General features: G+C 51.2%; 1 protein-coding gene across 1 annotated transcript in view; it reads right to left on the minus strand.

Annotated features, from left to right (window-relative positions):
* Nucleotides 1–22,845, minus strand: part of Asb2 (ankyrin repeat and SOCS box containing 2) — a 36,745-nt gene that overhangs the window by 11,659 nt on the left and 2,241 nt on the right. Inside the window, exons 2-6 of the mRNA XM_051196525.1 lie at nt 13,589–13,858; nt 5,397–5,501; nt 3,302–3,468; nt 2,467–2,622; nt 724–969 (exon numbers count right to left, since the gene is read on the minus strand). Of these exons, the coding sequence (XP_051052482.1) occupies nt 724–969; nt 2,467–2,622; nt 3,302–3,468; nt 5,397–5,501; nt 13,589–13,794 (880 nt within the window). The 5' untranslated portion in view covers nt 13,795–13,858. The remainder of the gene's footprint in view (nt 1–723; nt 970–2,466; nt 2,623–3,301; nt 3,469–5,396; nt 5,502–13,588; nt 13,859–22,845) is intronic.

Here is a 22,845-nt window from a genome sequence, read left to right on the forward strand (position 1 = left end):
ACACACAGAAGGTGCTCGCTAATTCTTGTGTCATAGCTCCAAGGTCTGCACAACCTCAACCTCTCCAGTGTTCAAAGGGGACCTTCCTTCTATTGAGAGTGAAAAGAAATCCAAGAGGAGCTTGGAGGAGTTGTCAAAATACAAAGCTTTTTAGACACAGTCTTTTGATCTTTGCTACTGGAACATTATGGTGCAAGCAGTACTACTTTAGTTTCTCAAGTTAAGATTTTTCATGGGAAATTAGGGCAGAGACCTGGGTTCAGACCCTATGATTGTCGCTAACTGTGTGATCTTGGACAAATCACTTTCCCATCCTGGTCCTCGGTTTTAATCAACTACAAAACAAGGATGTGATCTCCACCTGAGGTCTTCTGGCCCAACAGTGTGTCGTGGCAGGAAGAATAGTGGTTGGGGCATTAAGAGTCCAAGAATCTAGATAGTTCTACAGCTGATTCTGTAGATAAGTCACTTCCTCTTTCCAGGCCTCAGATTCCTCTTTTGTAAAAGGAGGATGTTGCCCTGGACCAGAGATGGTGCATGGCTTGTATCTAATGGAGAGCATAGCAGCATCTCCTCACAGTAGCTCTACTGAGCCTAAACACAGCCTCAGTATCCTCCACACAGTCCTGCAGGGTCCTGGATCAGAGAAGAACCCCTCCAGGATGACTCCCACACAGCTTTCCTTCTCAGCTGACCTCTGAGGTTCTTGCCATGATCACTCACCATGCTTGGCCAGGAACCTCAGGGCCTCCAGCTGCCCGCTCTGGGCAGCCACAAACAAGGGGGTGATGCTGTAGACATTCTTGGCCTCCACCTTGGCCCCACCGCTCACCAGGATCTCCATGACCTCCAGGTCATTGCGGGAGACAGACTCATGCAGTGCTGTCCAGCCCCGATTGCAGCGGTGGTTGGTGTCTGCGTTGTATCGCACCAATATTCTCACCGCCTCTGCATTCTTACGCTCACAGGCTGAACCAGGCAGAGGACAGACAGTCAGTGTGGTCCTGAAGATTTGGCAGTTGACTGGTTTAACGCCTCCCAACTACCCTTGAAGAATGCAATGTCAATACCTACATCCCTAAATGAGGAGGGTGAAACAGAGAGACTTACTCATGTCACACGGTGTAAATGTCAGAACTAGGATTCAAACCCAGAGAGCCACGTCCAGAGACTCTGTCCCCTAGAACATTCTAGAGTGTCTGTAAATAACTAACCTTTTCAGTGCTATGTCAGAATCTTGACAATAAAAATGCTCATTCAACTTGGGTTAACGTTGTCTTCTGAGTATAACCCATCTTTCTCGTCCTTCTGAAACCTTCCCTTCAGCCTCCTCTGTCAAAAGACATTGAATGTGACCTTGGCTCTGGCCCATAGTTCTCACCTGGGAGCTATAGGGGGCACCAAGGCATATGAGCTAATTAACAGCTCAACAAAGCCTCCCTGGGGAGGGGACAGCACACAGGGGGAGTAGCTGCCTGTGGAATTTCAAGGGGTTTCAGCTCTCCATATCATAAGCCCTGGGGCTCTCCCTGGAAACCATATGGCAGAGCCTTCTGGGAGGATGCTGGGGTAGGGATCACAGGAGGCCACACACAGGACACAGGGCTTTGGCACATGATAGGACCAAGCTACTGGTAGTATTTAGCCTGCTTCCTGCAGTTCTCTTTGGGACAGCTGAAGTCCCAGGTAACCTCTAAGGGACCCATAGAAGACACTTCCATGTCAGGTTCAGGTTCCTGCTCTCTGGTCCTCACTCCCCACAGAATATTACGTGTGCTGGCTGCCAAAACCACGGGAGATCTGCCTTTGGTATAAAATAGAGGCACTAGCAACACTTACCAGGTATGGAGATGAATATGGGAACTTATGGAAAGTGCCTCATCCAGCACACAAGCCCTCAGTAAGTGTCAGCCATTGTGATGGATTATCTATCTATTGACACTGCGCCTGGCTACTGCAGTCAGGGCATACCTTTGAGCTAGTCCTGAGCCAGCCAAGGGCCTTTTTTGCCCTTGTACACTCCCTCTCCTACTTTCTGACCTTTGCTCACGCTGTCCAAGAAGTTTGGCCAGCTGGTAAACCCCTTCCTGATGGGGCTCAACTCAGGCATCCCTCCAAGCGGCTCTCCCTCCACACATTCCCACCCTGCCTCTGGCCAAGCTCTACGTGCTTGTGGTCTGAGTATGCACTCATGTTCAATGTAGCCCACAGACACATGCCATATCTTTTCATCCCAAGGCTTCAGTGACCCTCAGCATGCTGACCTGCGGAAGGACACATGGAAAATACTTGGTGATCCTATGTATAAATGCAAGATCAGATTAACATGTCCCCATGCATCTTGGAGGGGTATTACTCTCTGCACAGTGGACCCCTCAGAACTGTGTAATCCTGGCAGCAGTCTGCAAGCTGCCCACCTGGCTTCTGGGCATCCTGGCCCGTGAGAAGCACATCCTAGGGGCTCACCTTTGTAAAGTGGAGTCTCCCTGGATTTGTTAGAGATGTCAGGCTCTGCCCCTGCCTGGAGCAGCGACAGGAGGCAATCCAGGTGTTCCCTGCATGTGGCCAGATACAGTGCTGTCTCTTCCTGTAGTGTACGCTGGTCAATGGTCCCTGGGTAGGCTGGGGAAGAGCGGGAAGTCTATGAAGAAGGGAGGTAGCCACACTACCCACACATGTTCTGGCTTCCTCACAGTTCTGAGCAAGGGTGTGGAACTGCCTCTTCTAAAATCTACCAAGCCCAGATGGCTTTCATCTTGCCCCTCCTGGTCCCGCTTGTAGAACTACAACTAGATGCCACCTCCTCTGGGAAGCCACACCAGGTTGAGCTCCTAGCTCTGAGTCTCTATTTTTTCCTTTGCCCTCATAGTCACTGCCAGCTGGTGGGAGTCAGGACCATTCAATGGTCAAGGCAATACCTGCCTATTGGTATTAGTTCTAATCTGTCCTAACAAGAAGATGGGATTTGGAGATGAGGCGGAACTGGCCCAGGGTCCCACAGTTGGTCGGGACAGCCTTGGCAGTACACAGGCACAGTTGTGGTTCTTTCCACGCCAAATCATCCCCTGGAACATTCTGGAACAAGCTGGCAGTGGCTGTCCCAGAACTTAGCTCTTCCCTGTTCCTTTTCTAGGAATTAAGTTTTTCCCGTCTGAAAGTTGTGGAGAGACCTCAGCAGTAGCAGGGGCAGGGGCAGGGGCCTGTTTACCCCCACCCCAACACAGTGATTTAACTGTCTATGTGGGGTCTGACCCCCACCCCCACCCGGTGACCCTGCTGGCCCTTCAGAGTTGGCCCTCACCTTGCTGCAGGACCTTCAGACAGCCCAGCTGGCCGTAGTAGGCAGCCTCATGTAGTGGCAGCCAGCCCTCCTTGTTGGGCTCTGCAAGATCCTTCCCATCCTGGATCATGACCTTCAAGGCCTCCTCATCCCCATCCTTGATGGCCTTCAGCACAGGATCCATAGCCCTGTGGGAGCAGGTGGCAGCTGTAGGCAGGGCCAGGGCCAGGTGGCCTGCGTCCTGAGGGCAAACAGGACCTAGTGGAGGGCAGGAGCCAGGGCCTGCTCTGGGGTCCCTCCCTTTTGGGTATTCAGTTTGTTCTGGGACCAATGCTTCCTCCCTCTGGCTCAGCAGATGCAAGAGAATTGGGGTGGGTCCTCTGCAACCCTGTAGCTTTCTGTGGCTGAAGCTAATGTCACACCCAGGCTGTTTCTACCAAGGGGACTTGGGCACAGAATGCTAACAATGGCTAACAACTGCGGAGGCATCTGAAGTAACTAGAAGCCTTTCCCAAACATGGCCCTTTGGTGTGTACCAAGCACAGCTACCTACAGGGCTAAATGATTGCAAGAGCTCCCAAAGGCATGGCCCTGCCAAGGCCCCTCCCTTCACCGTCATCCCAGCCTTTCCATCTCCCCATCAAATCCATTATCTCTACTCCCAGCTGCCACAAAATGACAATACTTGAAAGGTTAAAACTTAAAACTTCTAAATGTCAAAAGATTTCAAGGTCAGAGTGAGGGGCATCTTTGGCTCATTGAAAGTAATTTGTTCATTTATCCACTCACTCATCCGTCTGTTTGCTGGAATCGCTTCCCTTACCCAGTCAGTAGGGACCGTGACTATTTAGGATGCTGGGATCAAGGGCAAAGATGGGTTCATGGGGGAGTCTTTAGGACCAGCACCCAAACCCTCCCAGCTGCTTCCTCCAGCATGCGACACTTCCTCCTGCCACTCAGCCTCTAGGTTATTAATAGCAAATTCGGGTGAAGCCAGAGACTCAAGGACGAGGGACTGACCAGCTCGACCCTGGAAGTGCATCAACACCATCACAGCCACCTGCTTGAGTTCTACTCAGGAGCAACGGGATCAACCCCCATCAGTCTCACGGGGGCCCCACGGGGTATGTGGCCACTGCTGAAGTGGAAGGGAGTGGGCTGGCTGGTCCTATGGCCTCGGGGTAACGCTTGCTCTCTGGCCCATCAGCTGGAGTGGGTCTCTCCAGCTGGGGCTCACAGACCACGGTGCCCTTAGTGTCCCCATGAGCTCAGACCAAGTCCCCACCCCAAAGAGGGAGAGGTTGCCGGGCATGTTAAGTTACCAAGGACTAGTAACAAGCTGGACAGGTCCTTGGAAGGCCACTTCATCCTTCCCAACCCTGCCTTGCAGAAAAGAGAGACTGGGGGCAGGCCCTCCCTGAGTGCACAAGCAGGGTGGGAAGTTGTACTGAAATTAGAACTGGGACTTTCTTTTGTGTCAACCCGAAAGCCCCAAGGATAATGTGGTGCCCGCAGGGTCTGGAGAGGGTAGGAATGAGAACCGGCCAGCTGCCACCGCCTCTCTGCCACACAGAAACTGGGCACCAGTGAGGGGACCTTTCTTTGCTTTTAACTGCCACTCTGGAGTTCCGAACAAGGGGGAAAGTACCATCTCCCAACCATCGCATTAGCTCAGAGCCCCAGGCTGAGCCCTCTCCTTTGGCTCTGACTAGTTCTGGGCTTCAGCAGCCGGCGCTTAAATGAAGTGTGGGTGGGGATTTAGATGTGCAGAGATGAACCCTAGAGGTGGCATGGGGAGAAGCAAGACAGGGATGGAGAGAAGCAGAAGCCAACCCCTAGCTCCCTTCTCTAGTCCTTTGAGCTTGCTAGAGCCCCAGATTCAATCCCATGGACGCTCACCAGCAGCAAGCCAAAATCTCTGGGGATTTTTTACGGGTCGGTCCTGAGCATAGATTGCCACTCCTAGCAGGCATCAGTCCTGTGTCCAGCTCGGTGGGAGCACTGGAATCTAGGGGACACAGCTAGAAGGGGGTCTGGGGCTACAAATCTGCCCCTCCCTCTGCTGCTCCCATTGGAGGTGTGAGTTTGATGGAGCCAGGTGGGGGGGGTCACTTACGCCGTCTGGGAGGTCTTGAACAGGCTGCTGCTGTATTTCTGCATGACCCCTTGGAACAGGCCCAGGGGTGCGCGGGACGGTGGGCTCTCAGGAGACGAAGAGGACCTGGAGGGTACAGAGCCGGAGTGAAAGAGAGAAAAGTACTCTGCATAGGAAAAGCGGGTCATGCTGGAGGCAGGAAGGAGGATGGAGAGCGAGCTGGGAGAGAGTCTGAGTGACAGACAGACACAGGGCTCTGAACCAAAGCAGATGGCCGGGTCCTCTCTGTGTGCTGGACACAGCTGCTGTGTCTCTGGATTATTTTTGGCCCTTGGAGGAAGCCCTTAGAGATTTAAATGACCATATAAGACAACAATGAGGTTAACCTCACCCCGCCCCCACCGCCCCCCTCCCCAGCCAACCACAAGGGAGCAGATATGAAGCAAGGTGACATTCTCCACTGGGGAGGGTGTGAGAAGTGGTCGGTGGCAGGGGTCAGGCTGAAAGGCCATGGGAGCCTCAAGGGGTTAAACAAGAGAGCCCTGGGCAAGCAAGGGAATGGGGAAGCCAGTCTGAGAAGCCAAGGCATGTGGCCCTCCACCTCACCTTGCTGGCTTCTCGTAAGAGGTCCCATAGTCCTCTTGGAACCCAGCAGTCTAGAAGGTACACAAAAGGGTGTGTACAGAAGAACGGACAGGGATCCAGACCTACATGCTACTTGCTGTGTGACATGGACACAAGCTCACTTTTTCTGTTTTACTTGTCCTACCTGGGTAGTGGCAGGAAAGTAGTCTCTGTCTCAAGAGCCAGGGAAAAGTGCTTAGCTGTTTCGCTCTAGAGCACAGGGTCCCTCAAAAGCTCATGTGTCAAAGGCTTGTCCCCAGTACAGTAGTGTTTAGAGCTGTGGCTTGGGGAAGTGGTTGGATCAAAAGGTCTCTGTTCTCATCCTTGGATTTTGATCCACTGACTGATTCAAAATTGGATGATGTGACAGACAGCTTTAATTGTCAACTTGTCACAGCCTGGAAGTCACCTGGGGAGAGAATCTCAATGAGATTGCCTAAATTGGGCTGACCTCTGGGTACGCCTATGGGTGCTGTCTTAATTAAGTCAAATTGATGTGAGAAGACGCAGCCCACTGTGGATGGCGCCATTACCTAGGCAAGAGCTCCTGCACTGTGGCATAGTGAAATCAAGAGGGTCCCAAGCAAGCACACACATGCATTCCTTTCTCTCTGCTCTTAACCATGACTACTGCGAGGTGACCAGATGCCTCAGGTTCCTGCTGCTGTGGCTTCCCCACGGTGCTGGATTCGAACCTGGGCTTGTAAGCCGGAGTGAAGCCCTTTTCTCCTAAGCTGCTTTTGTTACAATATCTTTATCACAGTGACAGAAGTGAGATGAGGCCTGCTGGCATCGTAGGGAGGTGGTGGAAATGAGGAGATCCAGTGGGCAGGGATGGATCCTTGGTCCTTGTCTTAGTTAGGGTTTCTATTGCTGTGGCAAAACCCCATGACCAAAAAGCGAGTAGGGGATGAAAGGGTTTATCTGGCTTACACTTCCAGACCATAGTCCATCATTGGAGGACGTCAGGACAGGAACTCAAACAGGGCAGGAACCTGGAGGCAGGAGCTGATGCAGAGGTCTCAGAGGGGAGCTGCTTACTGGCTTGCTCCTCATGGCTTGCTCAGCCTGCTTTCGTATAAAACCATGACTGCCAGACCAGGGTTGACAGCAAGCACCATGGGCTGGGCCCTCCCCATCAATCACTAATTGAAAAAAATTCCTTACAGCTGAATCTTACAGCTTACAGCTGAAGCATTTCCCCAACTGAGGCTCCTCCCTCTCTGACGACTAGCGTGTGTCAGTTGACACAGAAAACCAGCCAGTACAGCCCTTTTTCTCTCTCTTTCATTGTTTCCTGGCTACTATGAGGCAAGCAGCCTGCTAAGTCATGTGTTCACATTGCCATGATATTCTGTTGTGCCTCAGGTCTATAACAATGGGCTGCTGGCCATGGACTGGCGCCTCCGAAACTGTGGGCCTGAATAAATCCTTTCTCCTTTGAGCCATTTCTCAAGCCTTAGTCCCTGAGGTAGAAGAACATAGACACGGGAACTCGACTCAGGTTAATGTTTCATTTTCTTTTCCCTATACTGAGTCTCCCAGAAGGGCTGGTAGAAATGTGATAGCCATTGGGGTGCTACATTATTTATGATCTAATAAGGTTTGCCTGGTGATCAGAATGCAAAGCTAGCCACAGCCAAAGTGGCCAGGCAGGGCGGTACACACCTTTAATCCCAGCACTGATAGAAGTTAGCCATAGAAGCCAGGCAATGGTGGTGCATGCCTTTTATCCCAGCACTAGAGAGGTATATAAGACAGCTCTCAGACAGAGCAATTAGTCATCAACCATGTTGAGGACAGGATTGCCCCAGCCTTGGAAGAGGCAGGGCTCTCTGGTGGCAGGCTGCTTTGCTTCTCTGATCATGAGCTTGAACCCCAATATCTGTCGCTGGGTTTTTATTTTCCATACTATAAGCCTTTCCACTCTGGTCCCATCTGGGGCTGCAGACTTGGCCCCTTTTCAAAGAAGGTCAACCTTGGTACCAAGCACTCCCCACCTTGCTGCCTAGATCCTGAGGCAGGGGACTGCCTGTGGAATTTGGGACATCATTCTGTGGCTGGTTCCCCATGGGGTACAGGTGCTGTAATGAGGACCTTTGGAAGAATCCTGACCTTTCAGGGCAGGGCCTCTGAGTCTGTGGACCCCTCAGCAAAGCCAGGCTATGGTATAGGAGAAATGTGAAGAGGAGGCTTGGCTCAAATCAGGCTGGAGGCCTGACCACCTTCATCATCCTTGTCTCCATTTTCTTTCTCCATTACCAATTCATTACATCCTTCTACACACATCTCCAAGCTGTGTAAGACACCTACCTGATGCATTCGTTTGGCAATTTTCATTCTGTACTTAGGATGAGCGAGCAGAGAGTGGGGACCGCTCAGGATCCCACACAGCAAGTGAGCAGAGCCAAGGGTCAGGCATTTTCTGAGACCTCCATCCTGCAGAGCCTGACAGCTTCCTGCCTCCTAACCCTCCGTTGGGCTCCATGCCTCCACACTGGTTTTGTGTCTTTGAAAGTCCTTGAAAAGTGAGGTCAGGACTAAACAGGGGGCTCATCATTGCCTGTGTGCTTGAAGAAGCTCAGTTTGACACAGATCCAAGCTCCACCAGCCTGAATGAGGATTGCATAGCCTGTCTCACCTGGCCTGTCTGCACAGGCCCCATGTTCCCCTCCCTCCTCCTGGCCCTAGGAAGGTAGCTTTGCCCGGGCTATCTCTGTAGTCAGCAAGTCTGAGCTCTCCACGAGACCCTGAGATTCCTTGTCCATGTGGCCTCTAGTCTCTAGATATTGTCCAAATGTTTTAGCAAGACGCTGCACGCTGGCAAACGCTGCCACGTTCACCCAAAGTGAGGACCAGTCCATGTGAAGTGAACAGCAAGAAGGGTGGCTGAGGTGAGGGACCAAGCCTGATGCAGTGTGATGACAGGGTCAGGGTCAGGGCCTGCACAATTTCTTAGAGCCCTTCCACGCACCCTCCTGCCATCTTCCACGGCAGCAAGGGTGTATCACTCCCATTCAGACAGATGATGGCTTCGGCAGTGTGCCAGCCCTGGCTCTGTCCCAAACCTGGTGTCGGGGATTGGGCTTGCAGATCACTAAGTCATGTGTTATTGTGGCTTCTTAAATGGTCAAAGGCCACATGTGCGTGACAAGGCCACACACCAGCAGAGCTGCAGGGAGGGGCTGAGAGCAGAGCAGGAGAACTCGTTCTAGGAGCACTGAAATTAGGGCGCATGACCCTGGTCTGGGGGTCAGCTGTGTGGCTGCTCACAGTGCCCAAGCTCTGAGTCCCAGGCTGGATGGGAAGCCAAGGGACTTGTGTGCTTTCAAAGCAAAGTAGCAAGTTCCACTTCCCCCTGCTGACTACGCCGTGAGGGGAATTACCACCAGAGCCAACCACTGGGCTGAGTCATCTGAGTTGAGAGGAACATGCTTCCGTGGGATGTGGCTACAGGTTATGACCTAGAAGAGGTCCAGGTAGGGCCTGTATGCACCGCAACCCCACCCCCATCCCACTGAAGCACAGTGCCTGCCTTGCTGGATTCCAGTGCACCTTCAACCTTTGCCTTCTTCAGGTGGGAAGCTTAGGGAGGACTTGACCAGGTGCCAGGAAGGAGCAGCACACACTGTGTACAGTAGATGCTGTAGCTTGACTAGAATCGTCTGCAGCTGTGCACCCCATCCCAAGCAAGCCCAGCTACCCACCCATCCCAAGCAAGCCCAGCTACCCACCCCATCCCAAGCAAGCCCAGCTACCCACCCATCCCAAGCAAGCCCAGCTACCCAACCCATCCCAAGCAAGCCCAGCTATGCACCCCATCCCAAGCAAGCCCAGCTACCCACCCCATCCCAAGCAAGCCCAGCTACCCACCCCATCCCAAGCAAGCCCAGCTACCCACCCATCCCAAGCAAGCCCAGCTACCCACCCATCCCAAGCAAGCCCAGCTACCCACCCATCCCAAGCAAGCCCAGCTACCCACCCCATCCCAAGCAAGCCCAGCTACCCACCCATCCCAAGCAAGCCCAGCTACCCACCCATCCCAAGCAAGCCCAGCTACCCACCCCATCCCTAGAAAGTCCAGGTTTATGTTTCCCTCTTTGGTCTCTTCTAAGAACAGTAATCTTCAATAAAATGCAGGCGTTTGAAGGTTTTGAAGATCACTACACTACTGGTCCATCCATAGTAAACTCAGGTTCTCTACTTCAGGGATATATGGACCCCATTTCTCCATTGAATGGGGGGCTAAGTATGCCTCTTGGGAGCTCTTGGAGGCCAGACTTGGCAAATGACCTTAATGACTATTCAGCTTTATCCCTTTGCCTAGTTGTGAGGAGATGGCTCTAAAAGGAGACCTTATGTTTTATTTGGTGTCCCCCTGTAGTCATTTTTTTTCTAAGACTCCATGTTCCATTTTGAAGACAATAACAAATTACATTCCTAAAGTATGGTCTTGGTTTTGAAGTGTTTGCCTAAAACAGTCTTTAGATACCTCCAGTAACAAAGGCCCTGAGACACAGAAGCACACAATGTCCCCTCATGCCCAAGAAGACCCTCCCAGCTTGACACAGAGGCTGGTCTGTGAAGTTGAGGCAGTCATGAAGTTGGGCCCCTGGGAACTCACCTAGAGAAGACAGGAAGTGAATGCAAGCCACAGGGTGTGAGAAGGGCCCTAACCTGTCACTTTGGGTTTGCCTGGGGGTGGGGGACTGGAATGTGCAGAGTGCTTGCCTAGCAAGGGAATGGACAATAAGTATACTACCAGATGAGCTAGCTTTAGCTCTTGCCATTTTGAGAAGGGACAGTGACAAGTGGTCACATCAGGACACACTGAGATGGAGATGTCTGACCTCAAGTGGTTGCACTTCCAGTAAATGACACAGGAAAGTCTTGAACCTCCGGACCTACCTCTTCCTGGGGCCCCTTTTGTTCTTCTATCCACTCATCCCCTTGTTTTTAAGTGGCCATTTGAAATGCATATGGTCAGAGAGCAGATGAGGGATTTGAGAACCCCTAGAAGCAGGCAAATAAGACTTCCAGGTAAGACCCAGGGCCACCCGTGCAGGAACCACCAGGGGACAGTAAATACACTCATTTCAATTAACCTGAAAGTGGTTAGGGCAGGACTCACTGAGAAAGAGAGCTAATGTGGGGCCCAATGGATGAAAAGGACTCCCCGGAGCCTGTGCGATGGTCTATTTGATGATATTGTAATATCCGTAGAGAGGTGAGCAGGGCTCATAGGTCCTGTATTCCCTCTAACTTCTAGTTCCGTTCATGCATCTGTGGGGACCCTAGGCGCGTGCATGAATGTGCACCGGGTGTGGGGGTTGCTGGTGGGAGCCTGCACCAAGGGGCTAGTCAAGGCACTGTCATGGGACTGATCCAGATGAAGGCTGCCAGACCTTGGATGAGCAGTGTCACTTCAGGTGGGACCCACAGATGTGACTGTCCCAGTGTGTTTCTACCTCCTTATCTCACAGAAGGGGGAAGTTCTAGACCTCAAGGTCCTGACTTCTAAGGACCTCCCAGGAGGAGCTCCTGAGCTTGAGAGAAGGCTTCAGGCACCCAGAGATGCATGGCTGTGGTAGCAGTCCCGTCTCTGTCTCTATCTGGTCCTCTCCTGAGAAAGAGGAACCTGCCTTTGACTTTGGCTGAACTGGCCAAAACAGGAAGTGGATAAGCCAGGTCTCTGCACAGGGTTTCCAAGGCCCCAGTGGGATGTGGTCAGGGTCAGCTTAGGAGCCTGAAGGCCTTGTCCCCCTCCCCATTGCCCAAAGAGCCTGCCGGACATCCTTGTGGAAAGGACTCCTCAGAGTAGGGTGCCCTAGCCTTGGCACAGCCAGCTGGATACAGGTGAACTAACATCAGCTGAGAGCAATGTGACTTGTAAACACTGAAAGCTGTCACCCAGAGATAGGGCTGGCACACGTCATCTTCCACTTTCGAGTTGTGTCAGCTGTGGCTGGCTCACAATAGCAAGATCTGTACATTGAAGTTGTTAGAAAGGCAAGCAGGACTTTTGAGGGGGTGGGGGACTGTCCCAAGGTCAAGGTCTCGTAGGGGTCACAGGTTGCCGGAGACACTGAGATTTGAGGCCCATGGCTCACAGTCACATAGATGCCACCTGTTACAGCAACTACTGTGCCAGTGCACCCTACCTCTAATGCACACAACCTTGGCTGGGGGTTGGAGGGGCAGCAAAATCATCTCCACAATTTACACATCTCTTTCCTAAAAGCACTTGAAGAGTAAATGCCGAGTGCCTTTCTGGCTACCCCTGCAAAGAAGGTGTCCCCTAGATCAGTACTGGCCAATCCGGTTGCCCCTGGCCACATGTGGCTAATGAACACTTGGAATAATGGATCTATGAATGTGAAATACACATGATTTTAAAAGTTTGGCAGGAGAAAATTAAGCATGATTTAGTTCACATGTGTGCTGATGTGGAAGTCAGAGGACATCTTGTTGGCCCCTTCCTTTTACCACATAGGTAGGTGCCAGGGATTGAATTCAGGTCAGCAGGTCTGGAAGCAAGCACCTGTACCCACTGAGCCATCTCAGTGATGAGTAGAAATGATGATACTTAGAAATAAAATACATATAAATTGTGGCTCATGGTTGTGCATGCCTAGATTCTCGGCGATAGGGAGACCAGAGTTTGAGGATAGCCTGGGCTCCACAAGTGAGTTCCAGATCAGCTTGAGCGTCTGTAACTTGACAGTGTCACAAAAATCAACTTTTATAAAATGATGTAAATTTTCACTTGTTTCTCCTGCTGTTTAGGTGGCACTGTGGACTGTGCCTGTGGCTTTTCACGTGGCCTTGGGTCATACTGTTAGAAAGCGCAGCAGCTGGGAAGATGAGGTGCCAGAGAGAGAGGCAGGGAGAATGGGGCGGGATGGCGATGCCTGGCAGATAGGCCCTTTGTTCTGCAGGTGTGTCTTCAGTAGACGATGGCCAGGCAGGGCTGGAAGCAGCAGCCCCACTCTGAACAACAGTTCCCCAAATTCAGGCATAAATCAGTAGGGCAAGGTCAGGTCTGGGCTTTGGAGCTAGCCAATTCCAAGTTCTCAGCCTTGTGACCCTGAGCCAGATAGTCAGTCTTAGGCTTCAGTTTACCCAACACAGAGGCCGCTTCCAGAGTCCTTAAGAGGATTTTAAAGTGGAAGTGTATAGAATCAACCCCAAGAGAGCATCGGTTCCACCCTTATGGGTGGAACTTAGGATAGAAAACATTTGAAAAATCTGTCTGTTCTGAACTATACAGACCATTTGCTTGTCATTATTCCCCAGATGATACAATATGACAGTTAGTTACATAGCATTTGTATTTGTTATTAAAAGTGCAGCGGTGATGACTTCAAATATACTGTAAGTTATATGCAAATACAATATTTTACGTGAGAGACTTGAGCCACAAGTATCCTGGATCCCATCCCACTGTGACACCAAAGAGTGACTTTCGATGACAAATGAAGCGCGTTAAGGGATCAGGATTATTTTGTTTCAGTATGAACATCCTTGGGCATCTGAATCCTGAGGAGTGCCCAGGGCCATTTTCTCTCCATCAACCTTGTCTCACTTACCTGGTCCATGAGTGGAAATGGCCTGGCTGGTGGTTGGTTTGAGAGGACACAGTGGTCTCAGCAGGGGTCGAGCCCCGAGTCTTGTCTGCCAGGCTCTGCTCAATGGCCATCTGGACCAGCTCCTCCTCGCTCAGGCTGCTATACAAGCTGTATTCCTCGTGTCCAATGGCACACTGTCTGCCCCTTGTGGTGATCTCAGTCGCCATCTTGGCCACTTCTTCACCTTCCAGAAGAGAGAGCAGTAGCAGGCACACAGCAGGTGACAATTCCCTGTGCAGAATCCAAACCCATCCCAGTCAGTGAGTGTCCCTCAAGACAGCCATGTGTACCCACAGGGAAGGCTATATGCAATTGCACATCTTTGAACTTGAATGTGCTGGCTTGCATGCCAGCATGTACAGTTGAGTGTGGATGCACATGGAGGCCAGAAGAAGCTGTTAGGTCTCCTGCAGCCTGAGTTGCACGTGACTGTGCACCACTTGATATGGGCGTTAGGGACCAAACTGGGTCCTCTGCATGCATAGCAAGAGCACTAACTGCTGACTCATCTTTCCAGCTCATACTTAAAAAAAATCATTCATCTGGCCATGGGATCTGTTTAAACACCAATCCGTCTGCACAGCCATCCATGCACTCATCTAGTCACCAACCCACTTAGCCTTCAAATCAACATCCATTTATTTATCCTCTCATGCATCTGTCTACCCACCTACAGCTATGCCCACCCAGTCTCCCATCCATCCTCCCATCTGTCCCCTCATCTGCCCATGTGTCTAAACATCCACCTATCCTGCCCATCCCTCCATCCTACCCACTGGCAAGGGCATGCACTCACCACTCCCCTCTCAACTCTCTCATCCACCATTATTTGTCTCATCCACCATTATTCGCCAGCCCATCTGACCTTCCAACAATCCATCTACCCATCTGTCCAACCCTCCACCCATCTGTCCGTCATCCATCCTTTTATCTACTCACTCCCTCAACCAGGTATCCTCCATCCTCCTACCCATTCCTTTTTAAACCTAGCTGTGCGGATATCTACCCACTCACCATTTCCATTCCTGGAAACCTATCTACACAGGAATGACTGCATACATTAATTGAGATTATTTCTTGTGCAACCACTCTGGGTCAGGCACTCTTCTGGGGACAGAGAGATCTCAACACCCAGAATCCTGGCTCGTGAGCCCACACAGTGTCATGTGCATTCGTCCCATCCAATCACAGCTGTGTCCCACACTGGCACATCAAGACCGCTCTTCGCTGTGGGCGGGCTGAGAATGCTGTGGATGAGTCAGACATGAGCTCCTGCTTGGGATGGCATGGTCTAGTTAAACCCAGCCATCACAACAGTCTCATTACAGGGGCTCTCTTCTAAAAGATACCGATGCCTCGAAGAGAACAGAGCGGGCTGAGCAAAGCCCTTTCAGCAAATGGAATCAAATCAGCCCAACCTGTGATATTCATGGGCTTGCAGCAGCGTGACCACAGGTCAGTGGTTCTTATCCCTGGCTGAGCATTCAAGTCACATGAGGCTTGAAAAAAACTCCCCCCTCCCAAGTGCCAGTATTCTATTCTGGCAAATACGCACCCCTCCCCCAGAGACAGATGCCCTTCTCCTTCCCCTTGGATACTGGGTCCAAGCCCTTGAGACTTGCTCTGCCAAGTGGGAGCTGGTGGGCACAACACACTGGGCACATGAGAGATCTCTTCTATTGTGCCCGGTGGAAAGAGGAATTTCCCACAAGACCCTGCCTCCTTGCAACCTGAGTCCCAGAAAGAAGACATCGGGCCCCTGAGGGTAGGCAGCTCTGCCCAGCAGGGGTCTCTATCCGGTTGATGAAAGCATGCCTCATCCAGTGGGAGGCAGACACCCTCTCCCATGCTGCACTATCTTCAAGTGAGTAGAACCCTCTGTACTGCAGCCTCCAGCCCAGCCTGAGGCTCAGAGTCTTTCCCACCTGCAGATATGGACCTTGGATACCAGCGCTTTGCTATATGGCGTTCTTGCGGCTCCAGCTAAGTGATACCCAGGAGACCAGTCCAACCCTTCTCAGAGAGGACATCCAAATGGCCCACAGCCAAAACACCAAGAGGCATTCACTTCACTAATGCTGAGGGGTTCAAAGTCAAATCTAAAGCGACACAGCTCCCCTGCTGGCCATACAAATGTCTTAGCGAATTCTCTTCCCGCTACATGCCAAAAATCTAGAGGCATGTATGTAGATAAGTAAGGTCTAGAATATTCAAGACAACACCATTCATCTAAACTGAAACAGAGCCACAATTTCTACCAAAGAAAGTGAGCTAACTAACATAGGGTGGTGGAGTCATGGGTAGCGTGTACCCATGAAATGAGCAAGATGACAAGAACATATATATACATGGTTCACATGTATGTGAGTCACATATGCATGATTATGCTTACATCAAGTTCTAGAACAGGCTGCAGTGATGGAAGCCAGAGGCTTAGTTCTCTTTGGGAGGCTGTAGCCTGCTGGAGCATTCAGGGACCACAGTGGAGACTGGTTCCTCAGTCTGCTGCTGAGTATTGTCATGCCCAGAACCATTCACATGTGACTTGCGCACACATACTTCCACATGCACCTACTACAATGCTGTGACCTAACGACTCAATAAATACAGAAAGTACCATGCCTTAGCCTAACCTCAATCCCTGGCACTCAGAGTCCTGGGAGTGTGGTCCAGGTATCAACCTGTCGATTTCATTTGAAGATGAGCCCAGGCAGATGGGAGCCACTGGCCAGAAAACACAGACAGGGGATGGGCCAGTACACGGGAGGGACACACACTTATACATGTTCACACATGCGTGCACACATGCAACATACACATGTAGTATATATTCACATGATGAGGCCCTTGAAGCAGCTCTTTGGTTTAATCCCTGTATCAGCCCCGTCTTGCTCTATTGAGCCCCAGAATAGAAGAGATTTTACCCAACAATGCTGGGCTCTTCCAAACACAGCCAGTTGAGTGTTCTGATTTAAAGCATTGATGTAACAAGGACAGTGGGGTCCTGCCTGTCTCCCATGCAGAGACCTTCCTGGTACCATTCCCTGGTGCCTCCAGCCTCGTAAGCCTCTTCCATGCTGGTCTCCATGGCCTGGCCTCCCCACTCAGCCTCCATCTGCTCTGATACCCTGTGCTCACTGCCCCCAACCCCCATTCTGCCTGTGAAGGAAGCTCATGCCCTGGCATCCTGCCCTTCAAAGTCTGATCCTTATCTCTTCGCCCTCTTCCTCTCTACACCCTGAGCTTCGAACTCAGATACCTGGGTGAAACTCCCCAACACCGCTGAGGGTCCCTCCTACCCCAGAATCTTCTCCTGGGCTGTGTGTGGCATGCCTCTCCTTCTCTCTGCTCTTAGAACTCCTCCTCAATATATATGTATATATATATGTATATGTATATATATATATATATATGTATATGTATATATATATGATTTTTTCTTATTTTACGTATCGATACTGGTATCCCAGTTCCCCCCCTCCCATGCCCCCTGACCCCCTCCCAGCTCATCCCCCCCTCCACTCCACAGAGAGGGTGATGCCTTCCAGAAGGGATCATCAAAATCTGTCATTTGGAGTAGTGACTAGGCCCTCCCCCCTGCCTCTAGCCTAAGGGAGTATCCCTCCATGGGGAATGTGCTCCCAAAGTCCTTTCGTGCACCAGGGATACATCCTCAATATTTAAGGCTCCACAGCAAGCATCCTTCTAGAACTCCATCCTGATTCCAGGAGGAGTCATGGGCTATGGTCAATGAGAACTTGGCAAGGGCTAGGGCTCTGACAGAGCAGGCCACAGTGTGCCTCCCCAGGCTGAGCAGCCTTCACTGGCCACTTAGTCTCCCATTCCCTAACTGATAGACCCCAAACCATTCCCCAAGCCTCTTCCCTGAGCTAGATGCTATCCACAAGGCGTTGCCTTGCAGCAGCCCTCCATCTCCAAAACTTCTTCTGACTTGACTTCTTGCTCCTTCTGATCATTCCAGAACTCCAAAGAGAATGGCTGTAAGGTAGAGTGATGATGTACAGATTAAGATACATGGCAGGTGGATCTCTCACTAAAGTAGAATGCTTGCCCAGAGCTCTGGGGCCCTCTGTCCCAGCAAACACACACTCTGTGTGTGTGTGTGTGTGTGTGTGTGTGTGTGTGTGTCTCTCTCTGTGTCTGTCTCTCTCTGTGTGTCTGTCTTTCTCTCTTTGTCTCTCTGTCTCTGTCTCTCTCTGTGTCTGTCTGTCTCTCTGTCTCTCTGTCTGGGAGGCCACCTAGGATAGGAATGGCCATTTTCCAGGGAGAGTGGGTCCATGAGCCCTCACTGGCCAGGCCCAGGGCGTGTTGCGGTGGTCCAGAGCTGGCCAGCACACATCGGGGAAGCTAAGCCTCCCGTGAGCCCCCTCCTGCCCTCTGGTGTGCCTTACATGTTGATCCCCAGGGTCCCATCCGAGGGGGCCCCTGCAAAGTGGTGGAGGCAGCTGTCAGAGAACTTGAATCAACAGATAGAGGTGTTTTTTCAGTTGGGCCTCGGTTTCCAGCCTGTGAAATGGGCCAAGTGTGGATCCCAGCTGGACTGTGGCGAGGAATAAGACAGCATTGAAAGATGAGCCTTCTCTCCTGCTTGTCCTCGAGCCTCCTGTGTGCTTGTGTGTGGTGTTGGGGGCCACGGTGGGAGGAGATCATGCCCTGGGCATCCTATGCAGAAACAGAGCAGAGTGGGCCTGGCTGGAAGGCAACCATCCTGTCATACCCAGCCCCTCTGGCCAGGGACCTGGGGTCAGGTGTGAGGGGAGATGTGTTGTGTTCATGGAAGAGCTGAAGAGGCCCCTGAAGTTCAGGCACGCAGTAGGTGTTTAATAAGTGCAGGAGAATAAACAAACAAACAAAAAATTTGAATAAGGTTTAATTCCCTGGAAGGCCAGCTGGTTGCTGGGCTGGGGATCCCTTGTTACCTGCTCTAGCCTTGCCCTGCCCTCTGCTGACTGTGTCAGGGATTGCACCCCACTCACTAGCAGGCCTCATCCTGCCTGTGAAGTCAAAGCTAAGGCCTGTAGCTGTGTTTGCAGGATATATGATATTATTATTACAAATGGGGAGGACATCATCTGACACACATCCAGGGCCTGGAAAAATATGAATATGATTTGCAGCTCCCTGGAGGCAGCTTTCACATGCTCCTATCCATTCAGGACCTGCCCTGACTGGCATTTTTCAGAAGGGCCATCTGAAGGTTTCACCAAATTCCTGGCTCTCCTCCATTTAAAGTGACGGAGGGCCGGGCGATGGAGATGCATGCCCTTAATCCCAGCACTGGGGAGGCAGAGGCAGGCGTATCTCTATGAGTTCAAAGCCAGCCTGGTCTACAGAGTGAGTTCCAGGACAGGCTCCAAAGATACAGAGAAACCTTGTGGTGGAAAAACAATAAAAATAATAATTTGGAGAGATCCAAAGTGAAAGGGTCACCAAGCTGTCAGCTCCTAAACTGAGCAGTGTGTCATGGCAGGATCTGGTCAGAGCTGGAGTGGGTGGACTCTCTATGTTCACCCTCACCCAACCTGATGCAGGGCTGGTTCCATCCTCCCAAGCCCCCCAGCCCTTCCACCCTTTAGTTGTTCGAGACCTTGGGGGACCACCTGCCTGACCTCCCCTCTCCTAGCATTCTACAAGGTGGCCCTCTGCACAGGACAGCAGGGACTCTGAGGGGTTCTTGAGTTACATAATAGTGCAGGGCACATGGCAAGCACTGTGTGTGGCTTTCAGCTGGGGGGTCACATAGCCACTGGAACATGAGTGGGGGGGGGCTGCTGCACTGTGCTCCTGAGCAAGGCCCTGGCTCTGAGCCAGGTGGCACTTCAGAGCAGTATCGTCAACCAGGGAGAAGGCTCCTTGCCTCCAGTATGCACCATCGCGTTTGTTGCTGATTGAGGCATGCTGGGAGGCAGAGGTGGGGTGCTGGTTTCTTCTGGCTGACAGTGGGGAAACAGAGAGACACCCAGAGAGGCTGTGACGAGGACAAGGCTAGAAGGCTGCATCTGTCTTCACACCAAACGTCTGTCTCACACGTCAAAGGGAAGAGTCCGTCTGCTTTTCCTGTTCCTTTTTGCAGTTTCATACACACACACACACACACACACACACACACACGTGTGTGTGATGTCTGCATGTGTGTGTTCACATGTGTGGGTGCAGGTGAGATGTGTATGTGTGTGTGTGTTCACATGTGTGGGTACAGGTGAGATGTGTGTGTGTGTGTGTGCGCGCGCGCGCGTGTAAGCCAGAAGGTGATATTAGGTGTCTGTAACATATTGAAACAGGGTCTCTCAATGAATTCAGAGCTGGATACCTTGCCCCAGCGATCCCATCTGCCTCCTATGTGCTGAGATTACAGGCAGCTTCCATCCCAACTCCAGTCTCCTGGCTGCGTGGTCAGTGCTTGTCTTCCCTAGGGGTCTTAAGCATCTTGAATTTTGCTATCTACAAGTTTCAGGAACCCATCCCAGCAGATGCCTAAGAACAACTCTATATAACACCAACATATATATATATATATATATATGTATATGTATATGTATATGTATATGAATATGTATATGTATATGTATGTATGTGTATATGTATGTGTATGTATATGTATGTGTATATGTATGTGTATGTATATGTATGTGTATGTATATGTATGTGTATGTATGTATGCATTAAGAGTTTCAGGGTCTCCCAAATATTCCAAGACCCTCAGGCTCAGGTGATCTTGAAAATAGGCTGCTTGGGCCCCGGATTGAGGAGGAAGTGGAGAGTTACTGATTGTTTCTTGTCCTGCCCCCACCCCCTCTCTGCAATGAATGTTCCTCCTACCATCACAGTTCTTCACTCTCCCGCAGTGGCTCATGGGAGACCCGGAAGTCTGCTCTCCCTGCCTGGTCCTCATGCTCTGAAATCTGAACAGTAAAATCCACACTTGTGCCTATGGACCCCCAAGTGTTCAATCACTGTCCTGAGCAGAATCCTTTGACCTCAGTACCTGTGCTGGTTAGCTTTTGTCAACTTGACACAAAATAGAGACACCTGGGAAATTGAGCGATTTCCTCCATCAGACTGGCCTGTGGACATGTAATGGATGAAAGGGCCATGCCACCCCTGGGCAAGTGGGTCTGGGCTGTACAAGCAAGCAGGTTGAGCAAGCCAGGGCAGAGCAAGCCCATAAACAGGGTTCCTCCTCCATGATCCTTGCTTCCGTTTCTGCCCTTGGGTTCCTGCCCTGAGCTCCTGCCTTAGCTGCCCTAGATGCTGGACTGTGATATGGAAGCCTAACAGACAAATCCTCTCAGCAGGACACCCAACAAGCTTTCAGTCGATGTCTTTATCACAGCAACAGGGAAGTAAATCAGAACAGCCCTGGCAAGTATTCCCTTCCTATTGTACAGATAGGGGGACCTAGGCCCAGAATGTATGGATGGCCAAGGGCATGTCTACCTGTCCCTTTCTTCATCAGCCCCTCCTCTGGCCCTAAATGCTGAGGGCAATGGCAAGGATTCCTACAAGAGACTTTCCACCTCACCCTTCTCCATCCTTGTTGCTGACCTAGCTAAGGTTAGACCCAGGTCAAAACCCCAGGGTGGGCCTTTGATGAGTCTATTAGCTGCTTTTCTATGCTATGATAAACTGCAAACTAGTGCTCTGAGCTCTGAGCCCACACCCGGAGATGCACTTCCTCCAGTACAGAGGTGTACTTCCTCCATAGTCTACCCCATCCTGAACAGTGTCACCAACCAGGGAGCAAGTTTACAGATTCATAAACTCACGGGGATATTTCTTATTCAAGCCTGCCACAACACGGGACAAGGCTGAAGGGTCTCTAGTGTCAGGGTCTTTTTATAGACCCCTGTCCCCACAAAATAACAGCCATTTGATCATCTTCCTCAGAGGAGAGGGGCTTGGTTACGTACAAGGGACCCTCCAGATCCACTGCCTTCATAGGAGAGGGGTGACCCTCACCTGAGATATCAGATCAGTCTCCTTTGCATCCTCCTCCAAGCTGTATGCAACTCGGCCAAAACTACACATGGTCTCATGGTCTCGGGAGGTGGTAGAGCAGTGGTTCTCTTATCTTTTTGGTTGTGAGCCTAGCCTGTAACGGCTGAGCCATCTCTCCAGCCCGAGCAGTGGTTCTCAACCTATGGGTTGTGACCACTTTGGGGTGGAACAACCCTTTCCCAGGATTTGCCTGAGACCATCGGAAAAACAGAGACATTTATATTACAATTCATAACAGTAGCAAAATTACAGTTATGAGGTAACAACGAAATAGCATAGGAGCCAGGGCATGAGGAACTGGGTCACAGGGCAGGGTCACAGCGAGGAAGGCGGCGAACCACTGCCCTAGCATATAGCGAGCTCTAGCATAACAGACTGTGGAAGATTAGCAGCAATGGACCCCATCTACACAGCTAAGGGGAAGTTCTTGCTAGGGTGAGACTTCCTAGTGGTGTGACTGCTTTGGGGTCACACACACTCCTCAGAGACCCCTCACCCGAGCTCTGTAAATGACTCATTGGTTGGCCGGGTCCGACTTGCGTGGGGTCCTGTGGTTGGAGGCCTCTCTGAAGTGAGGAGACAGTCTTGGTACCTCTCCAGGAAAAGCACATGGACAGGCCTCACATCTGACTCAGCTGCTAGTCCCAGACCCTTGATCACAGGCAAGCGTGTGACTTCAGGCTATCCAGACTTGCTGAGGCTTGGTCAGCGGTTGTATGGGGAGGAGGGCGCTATGATCAACCCAGGCTTAGACTACGGTCAACACCACCACACAGGACTCTTTCTCCATTTGTATAGAGGGGAAACTGAGGCCCAGAGAGGTCAACCAATGGGGGGCTGATCTCGTCCAAAGCTGACCCTGCCCTCACTCCACTTCCAGACCAGAGGCTTATTGTACAGAAAGGGGAAACTGAGACCCTAACCGTACGGAACACTCTGCCTTCCTTTTGCTTGTGAATCTCTCTTAAGCCACCTGGAATCCCAAAAGGATATCTTGATAATGTATTTTATTTGGGGTCTGGGGTCCTTTGGTTAAAACCACGTCAAATAGACAGTAAGAAAAGAGAATAAGAGAGGGGTGTAGAAGGTGGGGATGGCAGAAAGAAAAAATACTTCCTGGGCTTTGTGGCAAATACTGTGTTCTAAGGAACCAGTCATTCACAGAGCTGAAGGCTGCCCGAGGCGTTGCCTGTGAGCAG

This window comes from Phodopus roborovskii, unplaced genomic scaffold, assembly GCF_943737965.1.
Source record: "Phodopus roborovskii unplaced genomic scaffold, PHOROB, whole genome shotgun sequence".
Classification (NCBI taxonomy): Eukaryota; Metazoa; Chordata; class Mammalia; order Rodentia; family Cricetidae; genus Phodopus; species Phodopus roborovskii.